Source organism: Panthera tigris, chromosome C1, assembly GCF_018350195.1.
Source record: "Panthera tigris isolate Pti1 chromosome C1, P.tigris_Pti1_mat1.1, whole genome shotgun sequence".
In the NCBI taxonomy this organism is placed as follows: domain Eukaryota; kingdom Metazoa; phylum Chordata; class Mammalia; order Carnivora; family Felidae; genus Panthera; species Panthera tigris.
This window is the reverse complement of record NC_056667.1, coordinates 78884192-78909226: the sequence shown is the minus strand read 5'-3', so window position 1 is coordinate 78909226 and position 25035 is coordinate 78884192. Positions and strand designations below refer to the sequence as shown.

Genomic DNA, 25035 nt, shown 5'->3' with positions numbered 1-25035 from the left:
CACAAAGGCACTGACACACAGGGAGAACGAATGCCATGTGACCATGGAAGCAGAAATTGGAGTTGATGTGTGGATAAGCCAACAACACCAAGGAATATAGCCATCACAATCTAAGAAGAGGCAAGGAAGGGTCTTCCTCTGGAGCTTTCAGAGAGAATGTGACTTTTGCCAACAGCTTAGTTTTGGACTCCTAGCCTCCAGAACTGTGAGAGAATAAATTTCTATTTTAAAGCCACCAAATCTGTGGTGTTTTGTTACAGCAGTAGGAAGCCAACATAGATCCAAACCCCTAGCTTAGTTGTATGACTTGGGGCAAATTTCTGAAATTCTCTGGAGATGGGTTTCCTTGACAGTAAATGGGAGCATGTAGGAATTAAATTAGTTGCTACATGTAAAGTTATCAGCACAGTGCCTGACATGCAGATAGCACTCAGCAAATACTAATTTAGTTACTATCACGGTCATCTCCTGTGTGGTGTGACTCAGATTTCATTGCCTCAGAGAGACCTTCCCTGACCCCACTGCTGAAAGCTGCCTCCCCACGTCACTATGTCATTACTCTGGGGATCATCACTTGTCCCAAGTTCTATTTGTTTATTTAAAAAATCAAGGGGCGCCTGGGTGGCTCAGTCGGTTGGGCATCCGACTTCGGCTCAGGTCATGATCTCGCGGTCCGTGAGTTTGAGCCCCGCATTGGGCTCTGTGCTGACAGCTCAGAGCCTGGAGCCTGTTTCGGATTCTGCATCTCCCTCTCTCTCTGACCTTCCCCCATTCATGCTCTGTCTCTCTCTGTCTCAAACATGAATAAACGTTAAAAAAAAAAAAATCAAAACAACCCCAAAAGCGTCATTAGAAGGTGAGTTCTGAGGGCATGGACCTTTTCTTAATACTTAGTGACTGACTGATGACCACATAAAACCAGATGCAAAGGGCATTTAAATGGAAGGAAGAAGGAATGAGGGTGTTCTAAAGATCTTAAAGTTTCCCAAGAAGCAAGTAACACTCAGCATCTCTAAAACTTTTCCAGAAATTTCTCCAGTGATTTTATTTAATGAAAGCAAGAAGATTCCTATCCTGTCTTCATTCTCTCGCCAACCTGGTATAGGATAAAAATTGTGGGGTCGCTGTTGTCACCTTAAATAGTCACACATTTAGGCAGAGGTATATATACTTTTTTTTTTTAAAGTGTAGTTCTGGCAACCTCTGTGGCTCAGACCTATCAGTTCCTCAGCAGATCTTGTTATCAGCTCCCAAATGAGAGCCATGCTTTTTTTTTTTTTTTTTTAATGCGTTGCAATCGTTTGTTGTTCCATTCCGCCCTCTAGTGGAAATAATATGTCACAACAGTGCAGCGTTTGGCTACAGTTCATTGTCTAAATATTCTGGGAGCTTTTGATATTAAACTATTAACATTTTAACTTCAGAACTAAAGGCTGTGTTTAAAGTAAATAAAGAGGCAGGTGGTTTTCTTTGGGTTTATATTAAACAGATTAAAATTGTAAAGGCATTTTATTAATAGAGTGAATTGTTTTACATTCTTGGACAAAAAGCTCTTAAGATGCTGTAACACTGCATGTAGATTTTGAGTGGGGAGGGGCAGTTGGTAGTGATCTGAAGTCTTACCTGTGGCAACCAAGAAGTATCCTTGGAAAAAATGATATTTGGGGGAACCTGCCTGGCTCAGTCGGTTAATTGTCTGACTTCCACTCAGGCCATGATCTCACAGTTTGCAAGTTCCAGCCCCGCGTCAGGCTCTGTGCTGACAGTTCAGAGCCTGCAGCCTGCTTCAGATTCTGTGTCTCCCTCTCTCTCTGTCCCTCCCCCACTCATGCTCTGTCTCTTTCTCTCTCTCTCTGTCTCTCTCTCAAAAATAGATATTAAAAAAATTTTTTTTAATGATATTTGAATTGCTATTTGACAGCTGAAAAAAATGGCCAGAAGAAGGCTGGTATTAGGTGAGGCAGAAAACAGGTATCAGCCTATTAGAGATTGTTGGGGAAGGACCCCATGCCTGTGGGGCAATGTGTGCCCAGGCTGAGTGGAGTAGGAGAGAGAGTAGCAGGAGTCTACGAGAAGGATAGGTACTCACGTATTTCTTGAGTGGGAAGAGAGTGAGGAAGCTCAAGTATTCCTGGGAAATTCTGAGATTAAGGAAGTAAGAAGGCTGAGAACAATTATATTGATTGGTTGATTGATTGATTGATTGACTGCCAAAAATAACATATAACTACATATTGCTTTGCAACTTGATTTTTTTTATTGAACATCATTGCATGTTAAATACATGGGTCTACCTCCTTCTTTTGAATGTCTATCCAGTATCCCATTGTATGAAATACGATTATATTGGCCAATTCCCCACTGACATTTGGGTTCTTTTTAATGCTATTAAAAACAGTCTTGTGGTTATTTAAAAATATAGCCCTATTTGTTACATATGTCATAGTCATTTAATAAATATATATTGAAGACCTGCCTTCTGGTCAGTGTTCTAGAGGCTGAGGATATGGCAGCGAAACAAAACAATGTCCCTGCCTCTGTGGAGCTTGTACTCTGGGGAGGAGGACTGGGAGATGGGGAAGACACTCTAGCAAGCACGTGAGGCAGTGATGAGCGCTAAGCGAAAAGATTTATCAGGGAAAAGAACTATGAAATATTGGGGTGAGGGGGTGCCACATTTTAAATATGGTGGCCAGGGAGAGTCTCACCCAGAGGGTGACCTGAGTGGAAGGGCCAGTCAAGCATGATGTCTAAAGGGAAGAGGCTGTAGCAAGGGCAAGGTCATGAAGCAGGAGTTCACCTCTTCCACCCAGGAACAGCCTTGAGGCCAGAGAGGCTAGAAGGGAGTGAACTTGAGCAAGAGAAAGGTAGAAGCTGATGTAAGAGAGTGATAAGAGGGAGGGGGCAGATTGCCTGGGGCCCGTAGGTAACTTTTGCTGAGTGAGGTGAGGAGCCAAGTCAGGATGACACTGGGTTCAATGTGGCTAGCAGATGGCAGGAGCGGGGGCAAGAACAGGGAGAGGGGTTGGGAGGCCATTGTGACTGTCCAGGTGAGACAGGAGAGTGTGGGCCTGTGACAACAGAAGAGGTGTTGAAGAAGGGCGATTGTGGTCTCACACGAAGGCGTTCTTCAGCATTTCCTGCCTGATCGGTGTGCATGGGAGCACAGAGGAGTGAAGCACGATGCAGGAGAGATGCGTTGCCTGCAACTCAGAGGGCTTGGTGCACATTTGTGTGCGGACTTCCTTAAGAGAAAACTAAGGGTAGAATGATTGAGTGTTGAGAGTTATAGGTCAAAATTCACTTCCTGCAGCTAGGGAGTGTTTGTTTTGTTTTACACGTTTCTCCCAGTTTCCAAATCTTCTCTATAAGCGTGAGTGTTTTTATGGTAGAGTTATTTATTAAAATAAAAACACCCTTCTATTAGTCTACTTCATAAATATATGCTGAAAACTTATGGATCAATCAAAATTATGTAAAACAAGGAGCTTAGGTGTATTAGAGCAGAAGTTCTTAAACTGTTTGAGCTCAAGACCTGTTTTCACTCTTATTAATTATTGAGGACCCCAGGGGCACCTGGGTGACTCAGTCTGTTGAGCGTCCAACTCTTGATTTCAGCTCAGGTCATTATCTCATGGTTTGTGAGATCGAGCCCTGCGTTGGGCTCTGAGCTGATGGCAGGCAGGGCCTGCTTAGGATTCTCTCTCTCCATGCCTCTCTCTGTCTCTCTCTCTCTCAAAAGAAATAAATAAACTTTAAAAAAAAAGTTTAAAAACTACTTTTAAAAAATTATTGGGGACCCCAAGGAGCCTTTGTTATGTGAGCTTTTTTAACTAGTGGTTTATTGTCTTAGAAAGTAAAATACAGGAATTTTTAAATATTTACTTATTTAAAATCACAATAATTATTTTTCTGAAAAATAATCATTTTCCAAAACAAAATTTAGTGAGAGGAATGGCACTGTTTTACATTTTTGCAAATCTCTATAGTGTCATAGAATACAGCTTGATTCTCCTACCTTATTCAGCCTTCAGTCTGTTGTGTTGTTTTGGTTGAAGTCTGAAGAAAATCTGGCCTTGCACAGACACATAGTTCAAGATGGGAAGAGTATTTATTTTTACTGAGGTGTAATTGATGTAACAGTATGTTAGTCTCAGGTACATAACATAATAACTTCAGTATTTGTATATGTTGCAAAATGCACATCACTGTGTCTGGTTAACATCCATCAACATACATGGTTATAAAATTTTTGTCTTGTGACGAAAACTTCCAAGATTCATTCTCCTAGCTGTTTTCAAATATGCAATAGTGTTATTAGCTATAGTCACCATGCTGTACATTGTATCTCCCCATGACTTGTTCATTTTATAATTGAATATTTGTACCTTGCCACCCCCTTCACCCATTTTACAACCCTCAGGACTATTTTAATAGCGTTTTCAGATAATTGGAGCTATTCTTCTTTGATGTTATGCTAAAACTTGAAAAGTGTAGCTCCATAAAGGCTAATTATAATGTGGAATCTGAAACCATATTCATGAACTTTTTTTTTTCTTTATACTGTATTCCCTTAAAATCCATTAGTCTCTGTGACAAGTTGGGTCTTTTACCCGTGTGTGATTTTGTGTCATCATGCATTGAGCGTTTGAAAAATACTGGTTGCTTGAGTTATGCAGATATGCAGAATGTTAATATATTTCATTATACAATATTAAAAACTCACTTTCATTTATATCCCCACTTATCAGAAAAAAATTATTAAAGCTATTGGGAAGCTGTCAAACCTCGTGGTCGTGAATACAAGTTTCCTCGCATTCTAATTTTCAGTCGAAAGCTCAGTTTTCATCACTGGTAACAAATACTATCAATTTTTCTCCTATAAGTGACAGGCTCACTTTGTTCCTTTTTTAGAAAATACCTGCCAGATAACTAGCCACGTCTGAATAACCACAGTTTGTCAGACATTCTTTGAAGTAAAAGTGGTGTTCCAGGAAAAAGGAGCTGGTTACACACACGCTTGTTTTCCCTCGAGAGGCAGCCACTGGACTTGGGTGTGTGGGAGAAGGGCCGTGTGCCTGTGTCCTGCCTCATCACACAGAATATTAAAGAGAGACCTAGGCTCCAGGGTCCAGCTGTGATAAAGCAAGTAATTCTTACTGCTTCATCAAGGACTTTTAGGTGAAACTGCCTATTTTTTAAAGAAATATTTTAAAAAACCTTTTTAATACTAAAAAAATAAATTTAAGAAACTGGTAGCTAAGAAATGCAGTGAGTCGGTATCTTGTTTGGGACGTCTCCCTTGCTTTGTGCTAAAATCCCAGCAGTTTGACCCGTCCTTGCTTTTACCTCATTGGTGGAAATGCCAACCCAGCGAAAAAGGCAAAAAATGTCTCAGTATTGTTATGAAAATAGTTTTGGCCTCATGGACTCCCCTAAAGGGCCCCCATGCCCCCCCTCCCCGCTGCACTTTGAACTCTGCCATCCCAGAGGGTCTCCTGCTACTTAAGAGCTGTTCTAAAGCTGCCAAAACACTTAGAATACAAATAATCATCTCCTGTTTATCTAAATCCATATATTCTTTAAAAGATACTGATCATTAATACAGAAGAGACATTAAATTTTTATTTAAAAATAAGGTCAGGAATCTGTCCTAGAAATAAGGGTCTTCAGTTATGGGGCCTTTTCTTTACAATTGAATGGATCGTGAAGCCTCAACAAATACCAACTCTGTTTCATATGATCGTGTCGCTCATTATATACTATGAAGAGCTGGCCCAGAAGCAGTCGCTGTTCTGCTCTGACTGCTTTATTTTAAAGCTGTGAAAACCTAAAGCTTGGTGAGGCCAAGGTCTGGGTTATGGCAGACATGCTCAGCTTGGATGTGAAAGTGAGTCAGGGGATACATTAAGTTGAGGCAGGCTGAAAATGAACATTCTTCTGGTCCTTAAGCTTTTATTAATTGCCACCACATTTGCCCATTCTGTGCTCCCAGTGTGGGTTAGCTGGCCGAGCTCCATCCGCCGGTTATGTCAGTGAAGATAAGGATGTGTCAGACCCTGGGAACAAGAACATGCTGTTTGGCCCTTCGAGGCAATTTCCTTTTGAGTCCCAGCTCTCTCCAGATGGCATCTAATTGTTTCTTGAATGACCTCGGTGTCCAGGCTGCAGGAACCTGGTCTGAGAGGCCATTTCACATATTTATTAGCCTGTGGATGAGAACTTAACCACATAAAGCCTCCATTCACACTCTCAAAAGAGCTTTTTGTACAGAAGCAGTGATGAAGCTGAGGGACTGTTTCCTGTGACCACCAGTCTCCAATTGGGTTCTCATTTTCCCCAGGCCCAGGTGGGTGTGTTTTGAAGCATGTGAGTCCATCATGGCCCAGTGTCCTCCCCTCTGTCTTTGAGCTTTTGCTGGAATGAGCCCAGGCAGAATAGGGCTGCATCCTCTTATCTCCTCGTTTCACAGCATTTAATGATTGCTCCTGCAGGTGGTAGGAGTGGGGAATCATGTGTTCTGGGAGCCTCTCTCCAGTTGGGACCCCAGGCAGTTCACGGTTGAGAATGAGGTGCTTCTGAGGGCTGAAGAAGGGACCAGTCCTAATCCAGACACAGGGATGGCAAGCCTGGTTCACCCAATGAGGGTCATAACCCTCATGTGGCAAGTCCTGCCTTAGGCCTCTGTGGTTCTGAATTAGTTGAGGAAGTGCCTATCTTTTTGCAAATGGGATGAATAAGAACTATGTCTAGAAATATGCATGTGCACTTATTGTACGTCTTACTTCCAGGGTGTTTGTGGACCCAGACTGACAATCCCTGTGCCTTCTCCAACCATTCACTGGCCTCTATCCTGTTCAGGCATTGGCCCCAATCCTTCTGGGCATTGGAGTGTTGACAATGAGTATGACAATGAATAAGTCCTGAAGCAAACAAAGACATAGATCACTTTAATGAGTGCTTCAACAGCCAGGTGTTAGAGCTGGGGCCCCTCACTGAGGTAAATAAAATGATCGCAGTGCATGAAGGAAGCCGCATAGGGCCACAGAGACTGACAGTGGGGACTCTGAAGCTCTTTCTGGGCCATGTCCACCTAAGGACTGCATAAGGAGTAAATTTGGGAAGATCTGAATATATTTTGGGGATGATGCAGATTTCCCTTTCTTTGACCTACAAAGAAGACATGAGAGTTGCTCTCCCAGGTAATCAGTTGTAGCTGGTAAAGTCCACCTGGCCTTAGTAAGGGAATGTCTCAGACAACACCTCTGAATCAGGTCGTCTGTCTTTCCACAAAATATAATAGGCTTTGGAAACATCCTCCAGGAACTGAAGATGGTGCTGTTGCCTACATGAGCAGAGTTGAATGACCCATTTGTTAATGGTCTCCCCTAGCTTGGGAGGGGTGCTGGATGTGGGAGCAAAACTCACACCTACGTTCAGTGGCACAGGACATTCCAACTCCATGAATCCCTATCCCTTTTCCCAGAGGCGAATTCATGTCAGTTTCTTCTTGAAAACTCAAGGCAAGTCAGTTCTTTCATGGAACATCCTTGGAGACTGTGAAGCACCATTAATTTCCACCCATCACTGAAACATGAGGGAACAACCTATTATTAATGGGTGTGCATTATACATGTTTTCATGTAACATCAGTTTATGTTGGTTTCCTTTGAGCGTTTCTCAGATGTGGAGATCGCGTCTCACACATGTGAACCCCAGTGGAACCCACAGTGTATTCTGTGTCGACCTCAAATCTTACCTAATCTCACAATCATAAAGTAAACTCTCAAACTGATGATGTGAGCTAGGAAATTTACCACTGGGAAGGGCAGGGGTAGAGTGGCCTGGGTTGATGATTGTGCTGAAGAAGGAAGATATGTCCAGACTCTACTTCTCAGCATGCTGGCTGCATTTGCCCAGATCAGCTTGTTTATATAGTGGGAGCACATGGCTGTAGGCTGCACTAGTTTATAATCTTAAAGCTTATGGCCCAAGAGGAAAAGGGGACCTCTCCCTCCACCCTGGTTTGAAAACTCCCAGGGAAGGACTCTGATTGGTCTAACTCAGGTCACATGTCCACCTGGACTATTTAGTGTTCAGAATTCTGATTAGTTCACACATCCAAAACAAGATGTATGTCCATGCCACGGGTTAAAGTTTTTAAACATAATAACCACTATCTGCTATTTATATCATTTTCCCCCTGAATGTTCAGGATCACAAAAGTATATTGGGCGCTCTTTCTGGTTGTCTCTGTTTCCTTGGGGTACATATGTAAAATACTGACATATGAATGGTAGGTTTTGCAGAGGTATTTTCTTTTTGACCCTTTCAAACCCTATACTCATCCTTCTTGAGTTTATCTCCTATCTGCTGGATACCCATTGCCTCCCAGTCTGATTGTCAGATCCATACTGTTACAGAGAAGTCGTGGGCACTGGAGCATAGGGGATGTGGATTCCACTTACAGTTTGGCCTCAGAAAAATTCTCACATCTGCCGTCACAAGTACTCCAGCCCTGAGGCTGCTGTGGTGTCCCTCAAGATTGGTTCAGGTGGCTTCCTGCCGCTCTCCCTGGTCATTCTCCCTTCCTCCACCCTGCCCTCCCTCTCCTCTGAGTACACACTACAAGGCCAGGGATTGTATTGTCCTTTGAGTCACTGACAAAAGGAACCCATTGTCCCACCTTGGGCACCAGAAGTGTTGACCATCTGGATGTCAGCTCTGTAGGCGGCATTGTGCTTGGCACCTGACTGCTCTAGGAAGTGAAGAAACTGGCTGGTAATTAATATGAGCCTTCCCATGCAACACACCCTCTGAGTCGGCCTTCTCCTGTAGAGAAATAGGCCTAGATGATGTTTCTATATATGAAAAAGGCAGTCCCTTAGCCCTGCAGTCATCCCCTGTGCTATAGGGTTTTACTGCCTCCTGGTTCTTTACAGATTCTGCTTCAGTGTCCATCTGTACATGTTCTGCCCTTTCCCGTCAGTAATGAGTGAAGATCTCTGATGGGCTATTTCAGGTGAGACCCGCTGCCTCTGTTGCTAAGAATATCTGTCTTGGGGGGGAGGGAGGGGGCTGTTGCAGCAGCCACGATTCTGCCTTTTGGATTTGCACAAGATAAGGTACTCCAGGCAACCAGGTGCTAGTCATGCTTCCATTATCACATCCGATTGATCCAGCTATTCTGATTGAGAGTCATTTTAATTATTAACTCTAAGTACTGTTTGATCTCACATATGAAATAGAGATAATAATATGTGTCTCCCAGTGTAAGTATTAAATAAGCTTTCACCATGGTAAAAGCTCTCAGTATAAATGCTGGCTCTTGGGGGCCTTGCACGGGGGTGAAATGCTGGCTTTTGGAGGAGCCCCGGCTGAGCGGTGGGGGATGTCTGTGACTGCTGCAGTCTGCTGGGCACGCAGCCCTGGAGTCTGTGGTCGGGGAGGGTTGCTGAGAACCCAACTTGTATTCTTCAGTATTCAGTGGTGACAGTGAGTGTGGTGTGCAAGCAAGGCCCTACCACCAGCTGGGGAGGGGTTCCCCTCACCTCACGGGGGTTTAAAGGTGCTCCAACAGGGGCTCCTGGGTGGCTCAGTTGGTTAAGCATCTGACTTCAGCTCAGGTCACAATCTCACAGTCTGTGAGTTAGAGTCTTGCGTCGGGCTCCGTGCTGACAGCTCAGAGCCTGGAGCCTGCTTCCGATTCTGTGTCTCCTTCTCTCTCTGCCCCTTACCCACTCGTGCTCAATCTCTCTTTCTCAAAAATAAATAAACATTAAAAAAATAAATAAAAGGGGGGGCGCCTAGATGGCTCAGTCAGTTAAGCATCCAACTTCGGCTCAGGTCATGATCTCACAGTTTGTGGGTTCAAGCCCCACATCAAGCTCTGTGCTGACAGCTCAGAGCCTGGAGTCTGCTTCGGATTCTGTGTCTCCTCCTCTCTCTGCCCTGCCCCCACTCGTGCTCGCTCTCTCTCTCTCTCTCTCTCTCTCTCTCAAAAATAAATAAACATTAAAAAAAAATAAAAGGACAGGGGGCGCCTGGATGGCTCAGTCAGTTAAGCATCTGACTTCGGCTCAGGTCATGATCTCACGGTTCGTGAGTTGAAGCCCCGCGCTGGGTGCTGTGCTGAGCCTGCTTCAGATTCTGGGTCTCCCGCTGTCTCTCGCACCTCCCCCACTCACCCTCTGTGTCTCTCTCTCCCTCTCAAAACTAAACATAAAAAAAAGAAAGAAAAAGAAATGATTGGTATCAGAGTAGCCTGTAGTAGGGGCTGATGCGGAATGAAGGAGTCACGCACATGGAAGGTGGTCCTCTAGGGACTCCAGCCTCACATGGAAGATCTAGTCCTAGAGCAAGACCCTGGAGGGCTGGGCTAGGCAAGGGGGCGAGGCTGGAGGAGAATCCGGCAGAACATCCAGGCAGGATGTGTAGACAGACTCCCAGCTCTGCAGCTGACTTGGTGAGGGGGGCAATGGGGAACTGGAGGTGCGACCCAGGTCCTGTGGGGAGGGGTGTTCAGGATCCCCAGTCAGACTGGCTGCGATGGGGTGGGGCATCGAGGGCTCAGTAGCTGTGGATGGACCGGGAGCTCCCCCTGCGTGAGGGCCGAGTAGGCAGGTGCTGTGGACACACGTGCCACCTGCTAAAACAAACAGGTCTCCAAACGACAGCGGCTCTGGAGTAAGAAAATCATTGGAGACATCTGAGCAAGTGTGATTAAAACCATATGTGCAATTTTCATATGTGATCTTAAAGTTTGAAGGCTAAAAATATTTTAAGACTGAGAAAACTCTTAAACGCCTCCTCATTGGTCCCTGGCTTTCAAGGTTCAGGAGTTACCGTTGTACCAGCCTGTCAGTCAGTGGCTCAGGGCAGAGCCATCCACACTCCTGTGGGGGGCATGTGGTCTGACATTTGGGTGGGATCAGGAATATGCCCTGCAGTAGGAACAAATGGGAACCGAAGCTCCCATTTGCTGAGTGCCTACTATGTGTTGAGTGCCCGGCTCTTTATGGGTTGTCTCACTTGGGCCTCAAAAAAACCTGGTAAGTTGGAGGAGGAAACGGAGGCTCAGAGAAGTTAAGAAATTTCCCAAGGTCACCCAGCTTGCTAGCAGTGCAGTAAAGACTTGAACCCACCCTGGCTCTCCTTCTACCCTACCTGCCAGTGTCACTTTTGAGGCATGCAAATATGTGTCTCACAGCTCAGTGTTGGAAGATGTCATTTTGCAGAAATGCTTGTGAGATGGGAGAGCTGGGGGCAGTGGAGATGGGAGACAGTGCAGCTGGTCCTGGTCGGGGAGGCTTCACGTGTCCTGGCTTTGCAGATGCCCCTCAGAGCATTTCTCCAGCTCTGCTTGGGAGGGGCTTCTGAGGGGTATTTGTGGTCACTATTAGTTGCTTATATAGCTCACACCTACCAAAGTGGAAGGAAGGAGAAAGAGGAAAGCACACAGCACAGAAAACTTCGGAGCTACAATGCCCAGAAAAACAAATGCCCGCTTTGGGCGAGGTGCGTGCATCGTGAGTGTAGAGTGGAAAGAAGCATGGAGAGGCTGGCTCATCTTGGATGAGTGAGACTCCCAGGGGCATATGGATGGGCTTCGAGGGGCAAAGTATCCCCTGAAATTATATGTAAAACATTACAGCGTGTGCCTTTTTGCTCTGGGAGGAGGCTGGATGGTTTTCATGGACTGTGAGAAAAGACAGAGACCACCAGAATCCAAGTCTGCTCTGCGAGGTTGGAATTCTGCCCCATGCTTGCACGTTTCATTTTGCCTTAATGCTGAAGACTGAAAATTGGGCTTGTGTAACAGGATTCCTGGGGTGATATCAGAAAATAGGTGGTGGTGGTGGGATGTATGGGATGGAATTGTGCAAGAAAGCAGAGTCAGGGCTGGGCGCTCAAGTAATTTAGCTCCACGATGTCAGTTTTACAATTTTAATAGCCAGTTAGAGAAACAGAAATTTACTGGGGGGTCCGTAAGACCCGGTAGGGAGAAATGTGCTTGTGAATACTGTCCTTAGTTCCTTTGTTGATGTGGTAGGCAGATCAATGCTGCTTCCAGACAGAGGCCATTTGACAGCCATAGTCTTTCACCCCCATGAGGAATCTGAGGACTGGCAGACCGAGATGTGCACGGTAGACCCTCTTAAACGCACCCTCTGTATTTGCAGGCGCAAGCAAACATCTTGTCCACAGCAACACACAGAGTGGCCCTGAGAGCCACCCTCCTCCCACCAGGTGCAGTGTGCATTTTGAGCAAGAGATGAATCTCGTTTGCATATAGGAAAATGTGTCCAGTGGTCTTTGGCAGCTTGTGTAGCTGCTGAGTCTGGCCTGAGGGGAAGGAGACTTCTTCCCTGATGGCTTCTCCTCATCCTCAGTGGTTTCCCAACAAATTCCCCTCGAGCCCTGCGTCCTATCACTTACGTGAGGGTGGGCACTCAGAGACGCACCAGCTTCTCCACCACCAGCTCGCCTCCTGCTTTGTCGTGCTCAGAATACCGCAGTCAGACCAGATGTCTGGGAAGCTTTGGGAGACAGGGTTGCAGAGAAACGCACCTTTTCTGGTGCTGGGTGGCTCAGTCGGTTGAGCGTCCGACTTCGGCTCAGGTGGTGATCTCACGATTTGTGAGTTCAAGCCCCATGTCCAGCTCTGTGCTGACAGCTCAGAATCTGGAGCCTGCTTCGGATTCTGTGTCTCCTTCTCTCTCTGCCTCTCCCCCACTCGTGCTCGCTCGCTCACTCTCTCTCAAAAGTAAACAAACATGAAAAAAAATTAAATGCACCTTTTTTGGCTCTGGGCTTCCCAGGCTGCTCTTCAAGGGGCAGAACCTGCAGAAGGCAGTCTTGGATACTTAGGATTGGGCCCATCCGGGTTCATCTTCTCCGTTTCGTGGGGCACCAGGGAAAAGGGAATGGTAGCATCAGTCTTACTCCCTAGCTCATTAAAGCTGTTTTTGTTCACCAAGAGTCTGAATGCCGGGGTTTAGTGGAGGCAAAAAGTCAGGAGAGAGGTCTTGCTGGGGAGGTGGAGTCTCAGGAGTTGCTACGAGAGGCTGAGCTGTTGTGACCTCCACAACTGGTGTTCACCCCTTGACTGATGCTCTGAGCGTGTCCCTGTGGGCAGGAACGAGCCCAGGCCTTGCAGCCTTGGACCAGTACCCTCAGGTGACAGCGTGCTGCCCACCGTGGGCAGTGTCACTGTCCACAGGGCTACTTGACAATGACGAGCACCTCAGTGCGCTTAAGGCGTGATGCCCTGATTCTGGGCTGGCTTTGGGGAGGGGAACGGTGGCGTACTGGCAACGTGGTCTTCCTAGTTGCCCTGAAACAGGTAAAAGCAGATACCTGGAAAGCACATCTCTCTCCCTACACAACTCTCCCCACCCGTGCCAGGTCAAAGAGAGGGTCTGCCTCACTGGGACCCTGATCTTCTAGTGAAGACGGTAGCACTCTGGGAGAGGGACTCTTGCAGGCTCTCAGCCTCCCTCAGTGCAAGGGCTGCTGCCGACAGGAAGCACTGTCTGTGGAATATGGCTGGCAGGCAACTCCTGTTTCCATGGTTACTATATAGGGCAGGTTAGTATTCGGGCTGCCCAAAGAAAACAATGGCATTGAGGACAACACTTGAGTGGGGGCCTTCCTCTGGCCCTTCTAACCCTCTTCCCAGATTGGGTGAACAACATTTGACCTGAAGGCATGGGGTAGACCCCCTCGAGGGTCTACCTGGCTGCCCTGGCTTTTTTCACAGGTGTGTTCCTTGGTGCAGAGGAGCAAGTCTTCCCGGAGGCCAGAGGGGGCGCAAGAGAGCACAGTTTCCCAGGAGCTCTGTGAGACACCCAGCACCACTCCCTCTCTGCCTCTCCCCCTCCTCATGAGTCCCTGGGGTCTCACTAGAGATGCTGACCCTGGTCCTGAGAAAGGCGTAATGTGTTGAAAAGCCTGAATCCAAATTTGGTCCTAACTCACGTGCACCAAATCATCAGAGAGTGACCCCGGCCCCGGGTCACTGCCTTTTCATGGGGCCGTGTGAGTAACAGGTTTAATTATAAGACATTAAAAAATCTCTTATTCGTATTTCTACATGACTGCATACCAGGTTCTGCATTTACAGGCTGGAGTCCCTGGTCCTTTGTTCTCTGCTGAGTGACATACTGTCCTGGTCTTCTGTTTCTTTGTAACTAGAATAGAATAATCACTGTGGGGAGAACATGGGAGAATTGATCAGTGTGGATGCAGATATTTAGAAGCATAACAAGTCAGTGAAGGGCACTTTGCAAATTCACGCAATTATCATCTTTAGATGCAACAGCCACACATTATTTTAGTCTCCCTCCTTGGCCATTTCAGGAGAAATTTATTAAAACCTTTGAGTGCTGTTTCAGAAATTATTTTTGGTATGGAACAAAAATGTAAATGCTTAGGAAACACTTACCTAGTAAGACTAGCTCATTCTTTAATCCTGACAGAATCAATTCTTTCGACATTTGGGGGTGTTTCTTAGAGTAAACAGGGTAAGTGACAAGAGCTGTGAGTCTCCAGTGACCTGAGGATCTTTTGTTTTGCTTTTACCCTGGCCCTGGAGCATCTGATGACATAATTCTTGGTAATTTTACATGGCTGAATTATTTGCATATTTCTTTCAGGAATGCATTTCATTCAGACTTTCTGAGGGTCCGGGAGGAGTTTAGAGGCTTTGGCTGACGAATCTCTCTGAATTTCTGTGACGGATTTAAAAAGCTGTTGCCCTTCCTTTTCCCAGGCTGGAGATGGTGTTTTTTGTTTGTTTGTTTGTTTTGTAGCCTCTTGGGGAGTTTCTTAGCCTGGTGGTGCTTCTTATTTCCTGCCAAGGGGGATGAGCAGGTGAAGACTGGGCCCCTTACCTGGTGGCTGTTGGCCTGATTGATGGGCCATCTACACAGGCCATGGGCTCTGGCTGCTCAGGTGGACTTACCTTTGAACCCCGGCTAATAGAAATGAGGGCAAACAGAGTAAATGCTTGCTCGTGGATACAGTACTCGGGTTGTGGAGGACAGTACTGAGCCACCAGCCGGCCCATCTCCAGGGGCCCCTCCAGCTCAGAATCCCCGTGAACTCTGTCACCCTTCCTGCTTGCTACTGGCTTCTTGGGAGCACTTCCATGGACCCAGGAGCTCCCATGACTGCACATCTCACCTCCAGAGTCACAGAGGAGGACTGAGGGAGCATAAAGGAAGTCAGCCTCCCCTTTCCCCACCATCCCTGTGGTGCCGACTTATTGTCACTCCATCCCCACACCCTCTGTATTTATGAGGCTGCCCCTCTGCCCCTTCAGGCCGCATCCAAGCACAGAAGCTGCTCACCAGGCATTGAACAAACACGTCTCTATTTTTACAGGCCAACTTGACCTAGTCCAAAGGCCGAGGCCTCCCGAGGATTTGCCACTAATCCTGTTGGATATTTCTCATACCTCCCTCATGCCTCATCTGGTGTCGTTCCTTTCTGCACTGAATAGGTTCTGTTTCTTCCTCATTGCAAGTTTCTGCCTGTGTGAAGTTTCAGAAAGCTTCAGGACACATTCCAGTCTTGAGTGGCCAAAGCCACAGAAAGGTAATGTTTGGAACAGTAGGAGAGGAGCTACAGGCAGAAACCTGGGTTTAACTTGAAAAAGAAAAACAAAAAACAAACAAAAAACATTGTCGAGCATCCACTGTAACTGGAATGCTAGAAGGGAGGTGATTACTTTCCCCCGAAGGTCATAGGAGGCTCTCCCTGGGGGCAAAGGCCTCAGCACAGGAGGATGGCTTGGCTGCGTGTACTGCATGGGCCTCACGGTCCAAGTCCTGGATCTGGGTTAGGCAGAGAGGACAATTCAAACAGAGTTTTCCAAGTGAAGGAGGGAAATGAGACAAATAGTGGGAAGGACCAGAAGGAGGTACATAGCCTGTCCCCCATCCTCTCAACAGACCACTCGGCCAGGTGGGAGGGCATGGGACGCTTGGGGTGTTTGCTAACAGACTTGCTAATTAAACACCGGAAGACAGTATTGCTTTGCCCACAGTGATGGCTATGCCAACGTTATCAGCTGCAAGCTACCTGCCAGGAGCATTCTAATTAAAAATAAATAGTACTGTGGGTGGGGTGGGACAGTGGGGCCAGGGACCCTGCCCACATTTCTTAGGACTTGTAGGATTGGTCCTAAAGGAAAGTCACACCCCAGTCACCTTTAGGTCCTTTTCTCAAAGGAGCCTCTGTCTAATCACAAGGTGGTGAGATGCATGCTTCCTTAACCCTTAGCTGGTAGGGTAACAGGCAAACAGATAAAGCCTCTAGGAGCAGACTGCCTGCTGCCCTAAAGCCCTGGAAAGGACAGGCTGCCTGAGGGGGATAATGATTTCTGCTGGGTCTCTAAACTGAGGGGACAGCTAAAGCCCAAAGCCTCTTCTAAGAGAGGTTAGAATTTCATCAGAAAGCAAGTCTGGTCACATGAGAATTTCTGGCACTGTGTGCATGGCAGGCTGGACACCAGCCTGCCAGAATTGAGCGAGTGGATCGTATTGGCTTCAGCGGAGGGGAAGAGTCCCAGCCTGGCCTGGGAGAAGGAGTGGCTCACTCCCCCGACTGGACCGGCCACGGGATTGCGGGCAGCAGCAGCCAAGCTGCTGCCACCGTGGGGCCAGGGCTCCGACACCCAAGCTCCATTTCTTTTAACCCTAACGAAAGTGTGTGGTCCAGGGACTGGACACTGAAAGATGCCTAAGGAATGCAATGCTTTCCACGCCCTCTCGGCAGCCCTGTGCTGCTTCTATCACCGCAAGTCTTTCCTTGGAGCCAAGGTAGGTGCAGTTTTGAGATAAGGTGCATTGGAGATTCTTTTAGGGGCCTTGAAAGCGTTAGTCTTCTAAAAGGCACCAGAAAAAGTTTACAGCCTGCTGGCTGTAAAAAACAGAGGTGCTTTCTTTGGTCGGTAGACCCTGCTAAGCCCCTAGTGAACCGCCTCCCCTAGAAGCAGAATCCAGCTGCACAGAAGGAGGTTCTAGTCTGTGTTTTGGGATGAAGCTGTGTTTTTCAAGACACTTTCAGTCTCTTTGGGCTGACATTCTATACCAAAGTAACTCAGTAAGATGGAGCTATTTTTCTTCTTTCTCTCTTTGTGTCTCTCTTCCCTTGTTGGCAGTGAGTGTGAGGTGGCTGAGCCCCTCTCTCTCTGCTGAACCTGCTAGTCCATTATGTCAATAACGTATATAACATGCAGAAACCACCAGACGACTCCTTGCAAGTCTCAGCCGGGTTCCAAAGCATTTCGGCATTTGGAACTGCCTTTTCTTTACTACTCCCATTTTGAACCTTGGTTACGAGACACAAGTGCCAAAGGTTTTGCGTAATATGTCAGTGCACTATTTTGACGAAAATATTCAAAGAACCTCATTTGACTAATTCAAGACAAGACTTGTGTTCCGTGTTGCCTGCCTGTGACAACACTAGGAATGAAGATTAATACAGGTTCTCATTGATTCGTGGGTTTGTGCGCCGTGGAAGAAATCCTGTCGGTCCTAGCTTGACTGCAGACCTCATTTATTCTTGGGAAGTAGGAATCCGAAGCTCTCGTGACATTCTTCCCACCCAGATGTTGGAGCTCCGTCTCCTGAGGGACTGACTTATTTAGTGCAGGGTTATGATGTTCCGCTTCCTTCCTTTTTAATAATGCTTGAAAGAGAAGATTTCTCAGGCAAACCTAACAGGAAAACCTATTAAAGGGAGAAAGAGCCCTTTGTAGAAATAATATACCCTGCGGGAGAGGAGGGTAGGCTTCTTCTGATTTTACTGCCCTGTTGGAGTGTTCCGAGTAGCTTTCTAACCATCTAGCAAAGTTTGTTTTTGTCTTTGTCAAGGAATTCGGGGGCGGGGGTGAGTAATTAATCATCGGTTAAAAGTGTTTCCTCCCTGATTTAAGAGCCCTTTTCTATCCTGGAGTCCAGTGGGGTGATATGAGGACCATGTGGTTTCTGGCCTAAATATGGATCGTTCTAGCGTCGGGTGGATGAAGTCATGCCATTAACAGTATTTTAAAGCTGTCAAAGATAGACCAGGAGGTCCCAAAGGGACCATACACTTCAGGGATTGGCAGTAGGTTTTCACTCTAATAGAAGTCCTTCCAGAAGCCAACTTCTGCTAATTCAGAAAAGTGCCGCTCAGGGTTCATATGTGAGGAAATAGCCCATAAATATCTGGGCCCAAGCGATGAGATTCTGCTTGGATGCCCCAGTTCCTTTGCAGTTATGTCCTCAGAGGCCTGCACAGAGAGGCCACAGTATTACATGGGGTGAGCCTGATTTAGCCATTCTTCAGCTCTCCCTCCCTGGCCTCCCTGTGACTGCCACTCCTGGTGGTTGACTGATGGTAGAAACATCTCCTTTCTACCCAAGGCTTCCCACCTCGCTCCCAGTTTGGTGCATGTTTGTGGAAGGGACCTGATGTGCTCACTCACCAGAAACTGACACTTTCAGACCCAACTTAGGGCTCCCCACTGAACCTCGAAGTGTGCTTCCCGTCCTGTTTTGCTTGGGCGGTCACCTCCTGTGCTTTCCGCCAGAGTTGCCCCGGTGATAATGCCGCATCGCTTTATTTTATTGACTCCTACTTTAATTAGGGTTTTCGGGTCTTGCCACTCATAATTAGTTTCTGTTGCAATTAGGGTTGCAAAATTACATTGGGATTGATTGCCTGATAGCAAAGCGGAAATAAAGCTCCAGTTCTTGACCGTGTATGCTGCTTCCCTTGGCATGAATTTCTCATACCAAAAATAACACTCTGGTAGCCATGGTAACTTTCCATTTGGTCTAATCCATATCATCTCTGGAGAAACTAGAATGTTATTAATAGTGTTTGTTGTATGGGAAGAAAACTAAAAATATAAAAGCTCCTTCATTACATAGGAGACCAATCACGCTGGTGCTTTGAGGGAATAAAATCTTACTTGCAGAGATTTGATGGAATTTAGAATGTATTTAGGGGCCTCGTGTGGACTTGCATACCAAGGCCCTGGAAAAGAGTGAAACAGGGGGCCAAGAATGGAGAGGAGAATCAAGGATATGCAATCCTTGCTGGCCCCAGTGGAGTTGAGGCCAGAGACGAGATGTTCCAGCCATGTTGAGGGTCACAACCTTAACATCCCTGAAGGGGTTCACAGAAGGCAGCCAATTCACAAAAGACCAGTGGGTCTTGGGTGAGAAAAGGAAAGGCTATTTTGCTTATGCCCTGTGAAAAAGAGTTTGGAGTGAAGATATTATCGATCCATAACATTACTGAGGCATGTTCAAGTCCAAAAGTCCCTGAACATTGAATGTACTAGCCCATCCATGCGTAAGCACTCTACCGGGAGGGTGGGGTGGAAAGTGACCGTTGAGGGAGAGCCCCTGCTTTGAAGGACTTACCACAGGAGCATTAGGTCATAGTGTCATCTCATTATGTTTCCAAAAGACTTTCCAGGGTCTGAGTTCCTTCACAAGGAACACAAGTGAGTTGTCTTCCTGGAGTCTCAAAACGAGTGCTTTGAGTTGGCAGGGTGATAGTTTACCCCTTCCCCCAGAGGAGAAACTGCTTACCCAGAATCATTCAATGGAGCACCAAGGATAGAAACCAGGTTGTCTGGCTTCAAGCCCTTCAATGTCCCTTCTATGATACCACATTAAGACCATTGAAACCTAAAACAAGAAGACAGTGTGCACATAATACTTCAGTTTACAATGCAGTTGGGGAAGAATAGTGTGAACCCCAGTTTTCAGGAGAGGCTTCGGGGGGTGGGGCATGAAGAGGTAATTTTCAGAGAATAGGTAATCCTCCTACAGACGGGGTGGGACCACCTTTAGGTCTCTCATGAACCACAGAAAGAATTTGGTGAGAAGCACAATCGATCCCATTTCTGGAACTGGCAATAAGAACAAACCGCCACTCTGGTCCCTGTGTCTCTGATTTTTCTTGTGTGGAGGCCGGGGGAAAGGAGCTGAAATTTGCCTCCTTACCAATGGCCACTCCTGAGGGAAGGTCTGTGTGATTTTCACTCCAGGGGAACCTAAGAGGTGGGAGTTCCCTTGCAAGTGCAGAATAGCTGTGTTTCTGAAGGAGCCTAAACAGAGAGGTTGGAGCATAGAGACGGTACATAAATGAGTTGTTTAGTCTCGGCTAACCAGTCACTGAGTCCGGTGGCATTGGTCTTGGCAATGAGAAGTCATGGTTAGAAGGCAGTAGAATTTAAGCATATACTTTCCCACGCATAGATGTGATCGTCTTTGCAGCCATCAAGTGCTCTATAGCGGGAAGAGCTTGAATCGAGCTGTTGCTACTCTTAGGTTTTGTTTTTGCTTTCGGTCATTTCCCATGCCCCTATAAAAAGTATTGGGAGCTCTCTGAATGCACATTTACAGCCTGAGGTGTCCCATTTGCCCATCCCTAGACGGTTGGATTCCTGGAACTTGTTTGCATTAGAAACTGCTTTCCTATGTCAGAGTGAATGTGGTAGAGCCAAGGTCCTGCTTGCCTTCCCTGTGGCCAGTCCCGTGGTGTGTTTGCTCTCGTGACAGCTTGGGCACTAGTCTTCCATCCTGGTGTTGATGATGGCCTGGGTTGCCTTAGTCAGTGGGGCTGATGCACCATCAGCACGAGCTGTGCAAAGTGGAAAAAGGCACTCGGGAAGTGTCTTTCCAAGTGACTCAGCCCCTCCTCAGGGCGGCTGCTAGTTGCTCACTTATCTCTCCTGCCCTCCAAAATAAGCCTAGCACAGCTTTTTTTTAAAGAGACCTAAATGCATTCCATTGGCATCTGGGAGCTTGTGGGATCTGGTTTCAGCATCAGGGGAAGGGAGGATATGGCTGACAGCGGCTGGGTCCCGGCACCCCCTCTCCGCAGACCCCGGAGCTTGGATCCTGGCCGAGGCCTTGTTTTTGTTGGAGAAACGTGGGTGGGAAGCAGAAATGAGACTGGGACCCTGGGAAAATTCTGTTAGTGGGTTCAGCACCTCCAGGACGACAGAGAAGCGGGCCTGTGCCAAACACTGGGGAGAACGCTGGAGAGTCTGCATGCTGGGGCCACAGAGGCCTTCCTGCTACACCATGTGAGGGGTCTGGGGTATGTGGAAGGCCCAGGGCTCTGTAGCTGTGTTTGAAGATGTTAGAGACCACTCTGGGGCCTTTTAGCTGATGCATATTTTGGATGTCTCCAGGCCAGCAGAGGAAACTCGGGCTGTCCTGGCAGGGGAGGGGAGGGGAGGAGCGCCTCGTGGGTTTGGACTGCGGCATCTCTGTCCTCGTCTGGATTTCCAGTGCGTGTCCACAGCCCCAGGGGCTACTGTTGGAATCTGGCTCTGGCCATGAGAATGTCATGGCTTATTTTTCTGGCTTATGAAAGAACTATGATCAGTCTTTTAGTTTGTATAGAGAACGACTCTCCCCAGTGTCCACTCTGAAACACGTGTGCTTTTACAAAAGCAGTTACGCACAGACAACCAACAAGCTCGAATCCTAGTTTCTTAATAAGATGGAATTTGAGAGACCCGTGAGCCAGCCTCCTACCTACATCCCCGCCCCCCACGCCCTGCCTGTATACGAGGGCCTGCTGGGTGCTGGGGGGCCATCCAAGCTCCTGCCCTGAAGGAGCTCCCATGTCTGGTGGGGAGATGAAAGTGCAAGCGGCTCTCTCTCCAACGTGCATGGGAGGTGCAGGGCAGGCGTGACACCCGGTGTGTTGTGAGACCCTGGGCAGAGGTGTTAATGCAGCCCCGGGTCAGGGAACTTCCAGGAGGAGGTAACACTGAATGGCTCCTAAAGCAGCAGTGGGCAGAAGGGCACAGGCAGGAGAGCGGGCATCACACCCTGGAGGGATGCCTGGCCGAAGCTGAGAGCAGAGGAAAGAGAGGTGGTGGGTGAGCGGATTGTGCAGGGCAGTGGGAGCCAGTGAACAGTGTGGGTGGGGAGTGGGGGGAGGTCTGGGCTCCGTCCTTTTGCAGGCAGCATGAGCTTGAGGAGCGCCTCCCCCAGCTCAGGCCCACGTCCTCGAAGCCTCCCATCGGCTCGGCTTGTCCCTGCTCAGCCCCCTGGGGTCTGCCTCCCTCCACCTTCTCTTTTGGCCCTTTTTGCACACTCGCGAGATCTTGTTTCTTCACAGCAGCAGTTAAGACCATCGGGCACAATATTTTTCCATCCCCACTACTACCCCCACAAGCCACAACTATATCCAGCTCCAGATCCTCACTTCCTCCGAGGATGAAGTGTCCTGACCAAGGCTGGCCCTGCCACCTGTGCCCATGACCACCTCCTCTGCATAGACTTCTCTCCATTGGCCTCTCCTCAGAGACCTTCAGTCTGTCCCTCTCCACCAACACTTTCCTCTGAGTTTGTACGCATGCTCCAGTCTTTCCCATTCTAAAAATACTGCTTATTTCCATGTCTTCATTTCTTGGTCCCTGTCTTCCTCCACCCAAAAACTGATTAACACGGTCTCTGTTTTTCTCACTTCCCGGTGGCCACTCTGCCTCCTTCACCCCACCGGCAGCCTTGCCAAGTCTGGTGGATGCCGTCCAATTCTGATTTTACTGGGACTCTGCTGCACTTGGCATTATTGGCTCTTCCTTCCTGAAAGTCTTGACCGCCAGGACACCGCACTCTACTTGTTCTCCTGGATCTTTCCCAGGATCCCTTCCTGAGCTCCCACCCTATTGCTAGAGACTGAATCTTTGTGTCCCCCCCACCCCCAAATTCATGCTGAAATCCTAACCTCGGGTGTGCTATATTAGGAGGTGGTAGGTGGAGCCCTTATGAATGGGATTAGTGCTCTTACGAAAGAGCGCTCTCCTGCCCCTCTGCTGTGTGAGGACACAGTGAGAGGAGAGCTATCTAGAACTCGGAAGCAGGCCAGGCACTGAACCTGCCAGCACCTTGCTCCGGGACTTGCGTCCAGAACTGGGAGAAGTACGTGTTTGCGGTTTTAACTACCCAGTATATGGTATTTATCTTACAGAAGCCCCAAAGGATTAAGACATTATCTTCAGTTTCTCTTTCTAGCCTGCCTCTTAAAAACCCTTCTGATATGCCCTCGACCCCCCCATCTCTTAGGTGGCACTTGAGATAGGCTACCCCACATTCTGAGGATTCCCCAGTGCGTGCCCAGTCCAGCCCTTCTCTCACAGCCCCTGGATCCCGCGGCCTGGTGAGCCACTCCATCCAGACAGGGCAGGGGCATCTTAGGCTGTGCGTCCTCTTCCACAAACCTGCCCCCTCTGTGCTTCTGTGTTGGGAGTTGGTGGCTCAGCATCTTCCAGGAGCTCCGGTGTCTCTTCTCCCATTCATCTTCCACGTCTCAAGATGTCTTAAGATTTTACTCCTCAACATTGCTCTCATCTGCCTCTTGCTCCCTGACTCTGCCACCAGCACTGTGCTTCCTAACTGGTCTTCCTGCCCTACTTCTTCATAGGACGTGATTTCACCTTTATGTTTGACCTTTCTAGACATGGGGTGTGTACTGTGCCCTTAAGGCGCTACATTCCCACATGTGAACAATTCTAATTGCTAGAAGGTCTCTCTTTGCTTTGAGTCAAAATCTGTGTACCTGCAGTGTCTACCTTATTCTGCAGTTAAACGGGCATGACAGCCCTTCAGGTGCATTTTTTCCTCCCATTATTGTAGGCATGTCTGTTTTGAGACCAAATTGGTTGGTATGAGTGAACACCTAGAAATAAAACAGTATGTGGGGGAGGGTAGAGGGGTGATGCTGGATGAGTTTCCTTAGGGAGTTGAACCAAGTCTGTTTGACCATCATCTAGGGATGGCAGTAGCCCAAGCCTTCAGCTATTTCCACACAGCCCTCATGTTTCCTTTAAGTCTGCTCTGTATGGACTAAACATTTCCAGTGCTATATATACTTTGGGAGACTTGGATTCTAACTAATATTCTCTAAGTCTGAGCAAATCATGAACATTCAGGGCCTTGGTGATGTTGACTCTTGTGAGATCTAAATCTTCTTCCTGCCTACATAACTCCAGGAGCATCGTACAGATTCATGTCCGATGAATCTGAGTTGCATCGTTTTTAGGTGTCTTGTTCCTCTCAAGTTCAGCTGCTGTTTTCCTGTTTCTGCCATGATATCTGGCATGGTGATTGTGTTTCTCAAAAGCTTGTTAAACGAGATATGTGGCTGTCGAGTGCTTTGAGCTCCTGTTGGAAAAATACACCTTTAAAGTAATGTGTGTTGGGGCCCCTGGGTGGCTCAGTCAGTTAAGCGTCTGACTTTGGTTCAGGCCATGATCTCAGTGGTTCGTGACTTCGAGCCCCGTGTCAGGCTCTGTGCTGATAGCTGGGTGCCTGGAGCCTGCTGTGGATTCTGTGTCTCCCTTTCTCTCTGCCCCTCCCCTGCTCACGCTCTGTTTCTCTTGCTCTCAAAAATAAATAAACATGTAAAAAGATAATAATAATAAAGTGACGTGTGAGTTCTGTGTTGGAAGTGGTAGAGTCAATGTTTGGCCAAAACCCATCTTGTGATGAATTGTTTGGTTTAACTGAGAACCTACTGTGTACTTAGCCCTGACATACAATTGCTTTACCCCAAAGCAGATGTCTGAGACAGTTATTAGTCATGGTATGTTTTTGGAGAGAGAGAATTTGGAAAGTCATCTATTCTACACCCCACGCTGGAAGGGTTTCTGACTCTTTGGATTTTCCTCTGTGTGTGTTTGGCATATCTTGTTTTTCTTTCCAGTTAGATCTCCTAGTGTCTTTCAGCCATGATGCATTTTGTGTATTCATTCATTGTCTCATTCATTCAAGATGAATTAAGAAAAGGATGGTACAGGGGCGCCTGGGTGGCTCAGTCGGTTGAATGTCCGACTCTTGATTTTGGCTCAGGTCATGATCCTAGGGTCATGGGATCAAGCCCCGAGTCAGGCTGTGCGCTGAGTGTGGAGCCTGCTTAAGATATTCTCTCATATTCTCTCTCTCTCTCTCCCTACTCCCCACTCCCCCTTACTCATGTGCTCTCTCCCACGTGCTCTCTCTCCCT

General features: G+C 47.5%; 1 protein-coding gene across 5 annotated transcripts in view; it reads left to right on the top strand.

Moving 5' to 3' along the window:
- Positions 1 to 25035, top strand: part of BCAR3 (BCAR3 adaptor protein, NSP family member) — a 208721-nt gene that overhangs the window by 137946 nt on the left and 45740 nt on the right. Inside the window, exon 1 of one of the 5 annotated variants that reach the window (XM_015536084.2) lies at positions 16620 to 16826. The exons of the other annotated variants lie outside the window; for them this stretch is intronic. Coding sequence (XP_015391570.2) covers positions 16743 to 16826 — 84 coding nt within the window. The 5' untranslated portion in view covers positions 16620 to 16742. Of the gene's footprint in view, positions 1 to 16619; positions 16827 to 25035 lie in introns of those variants that run through there. 5 annotated transcript variants of the gene reach the window in all.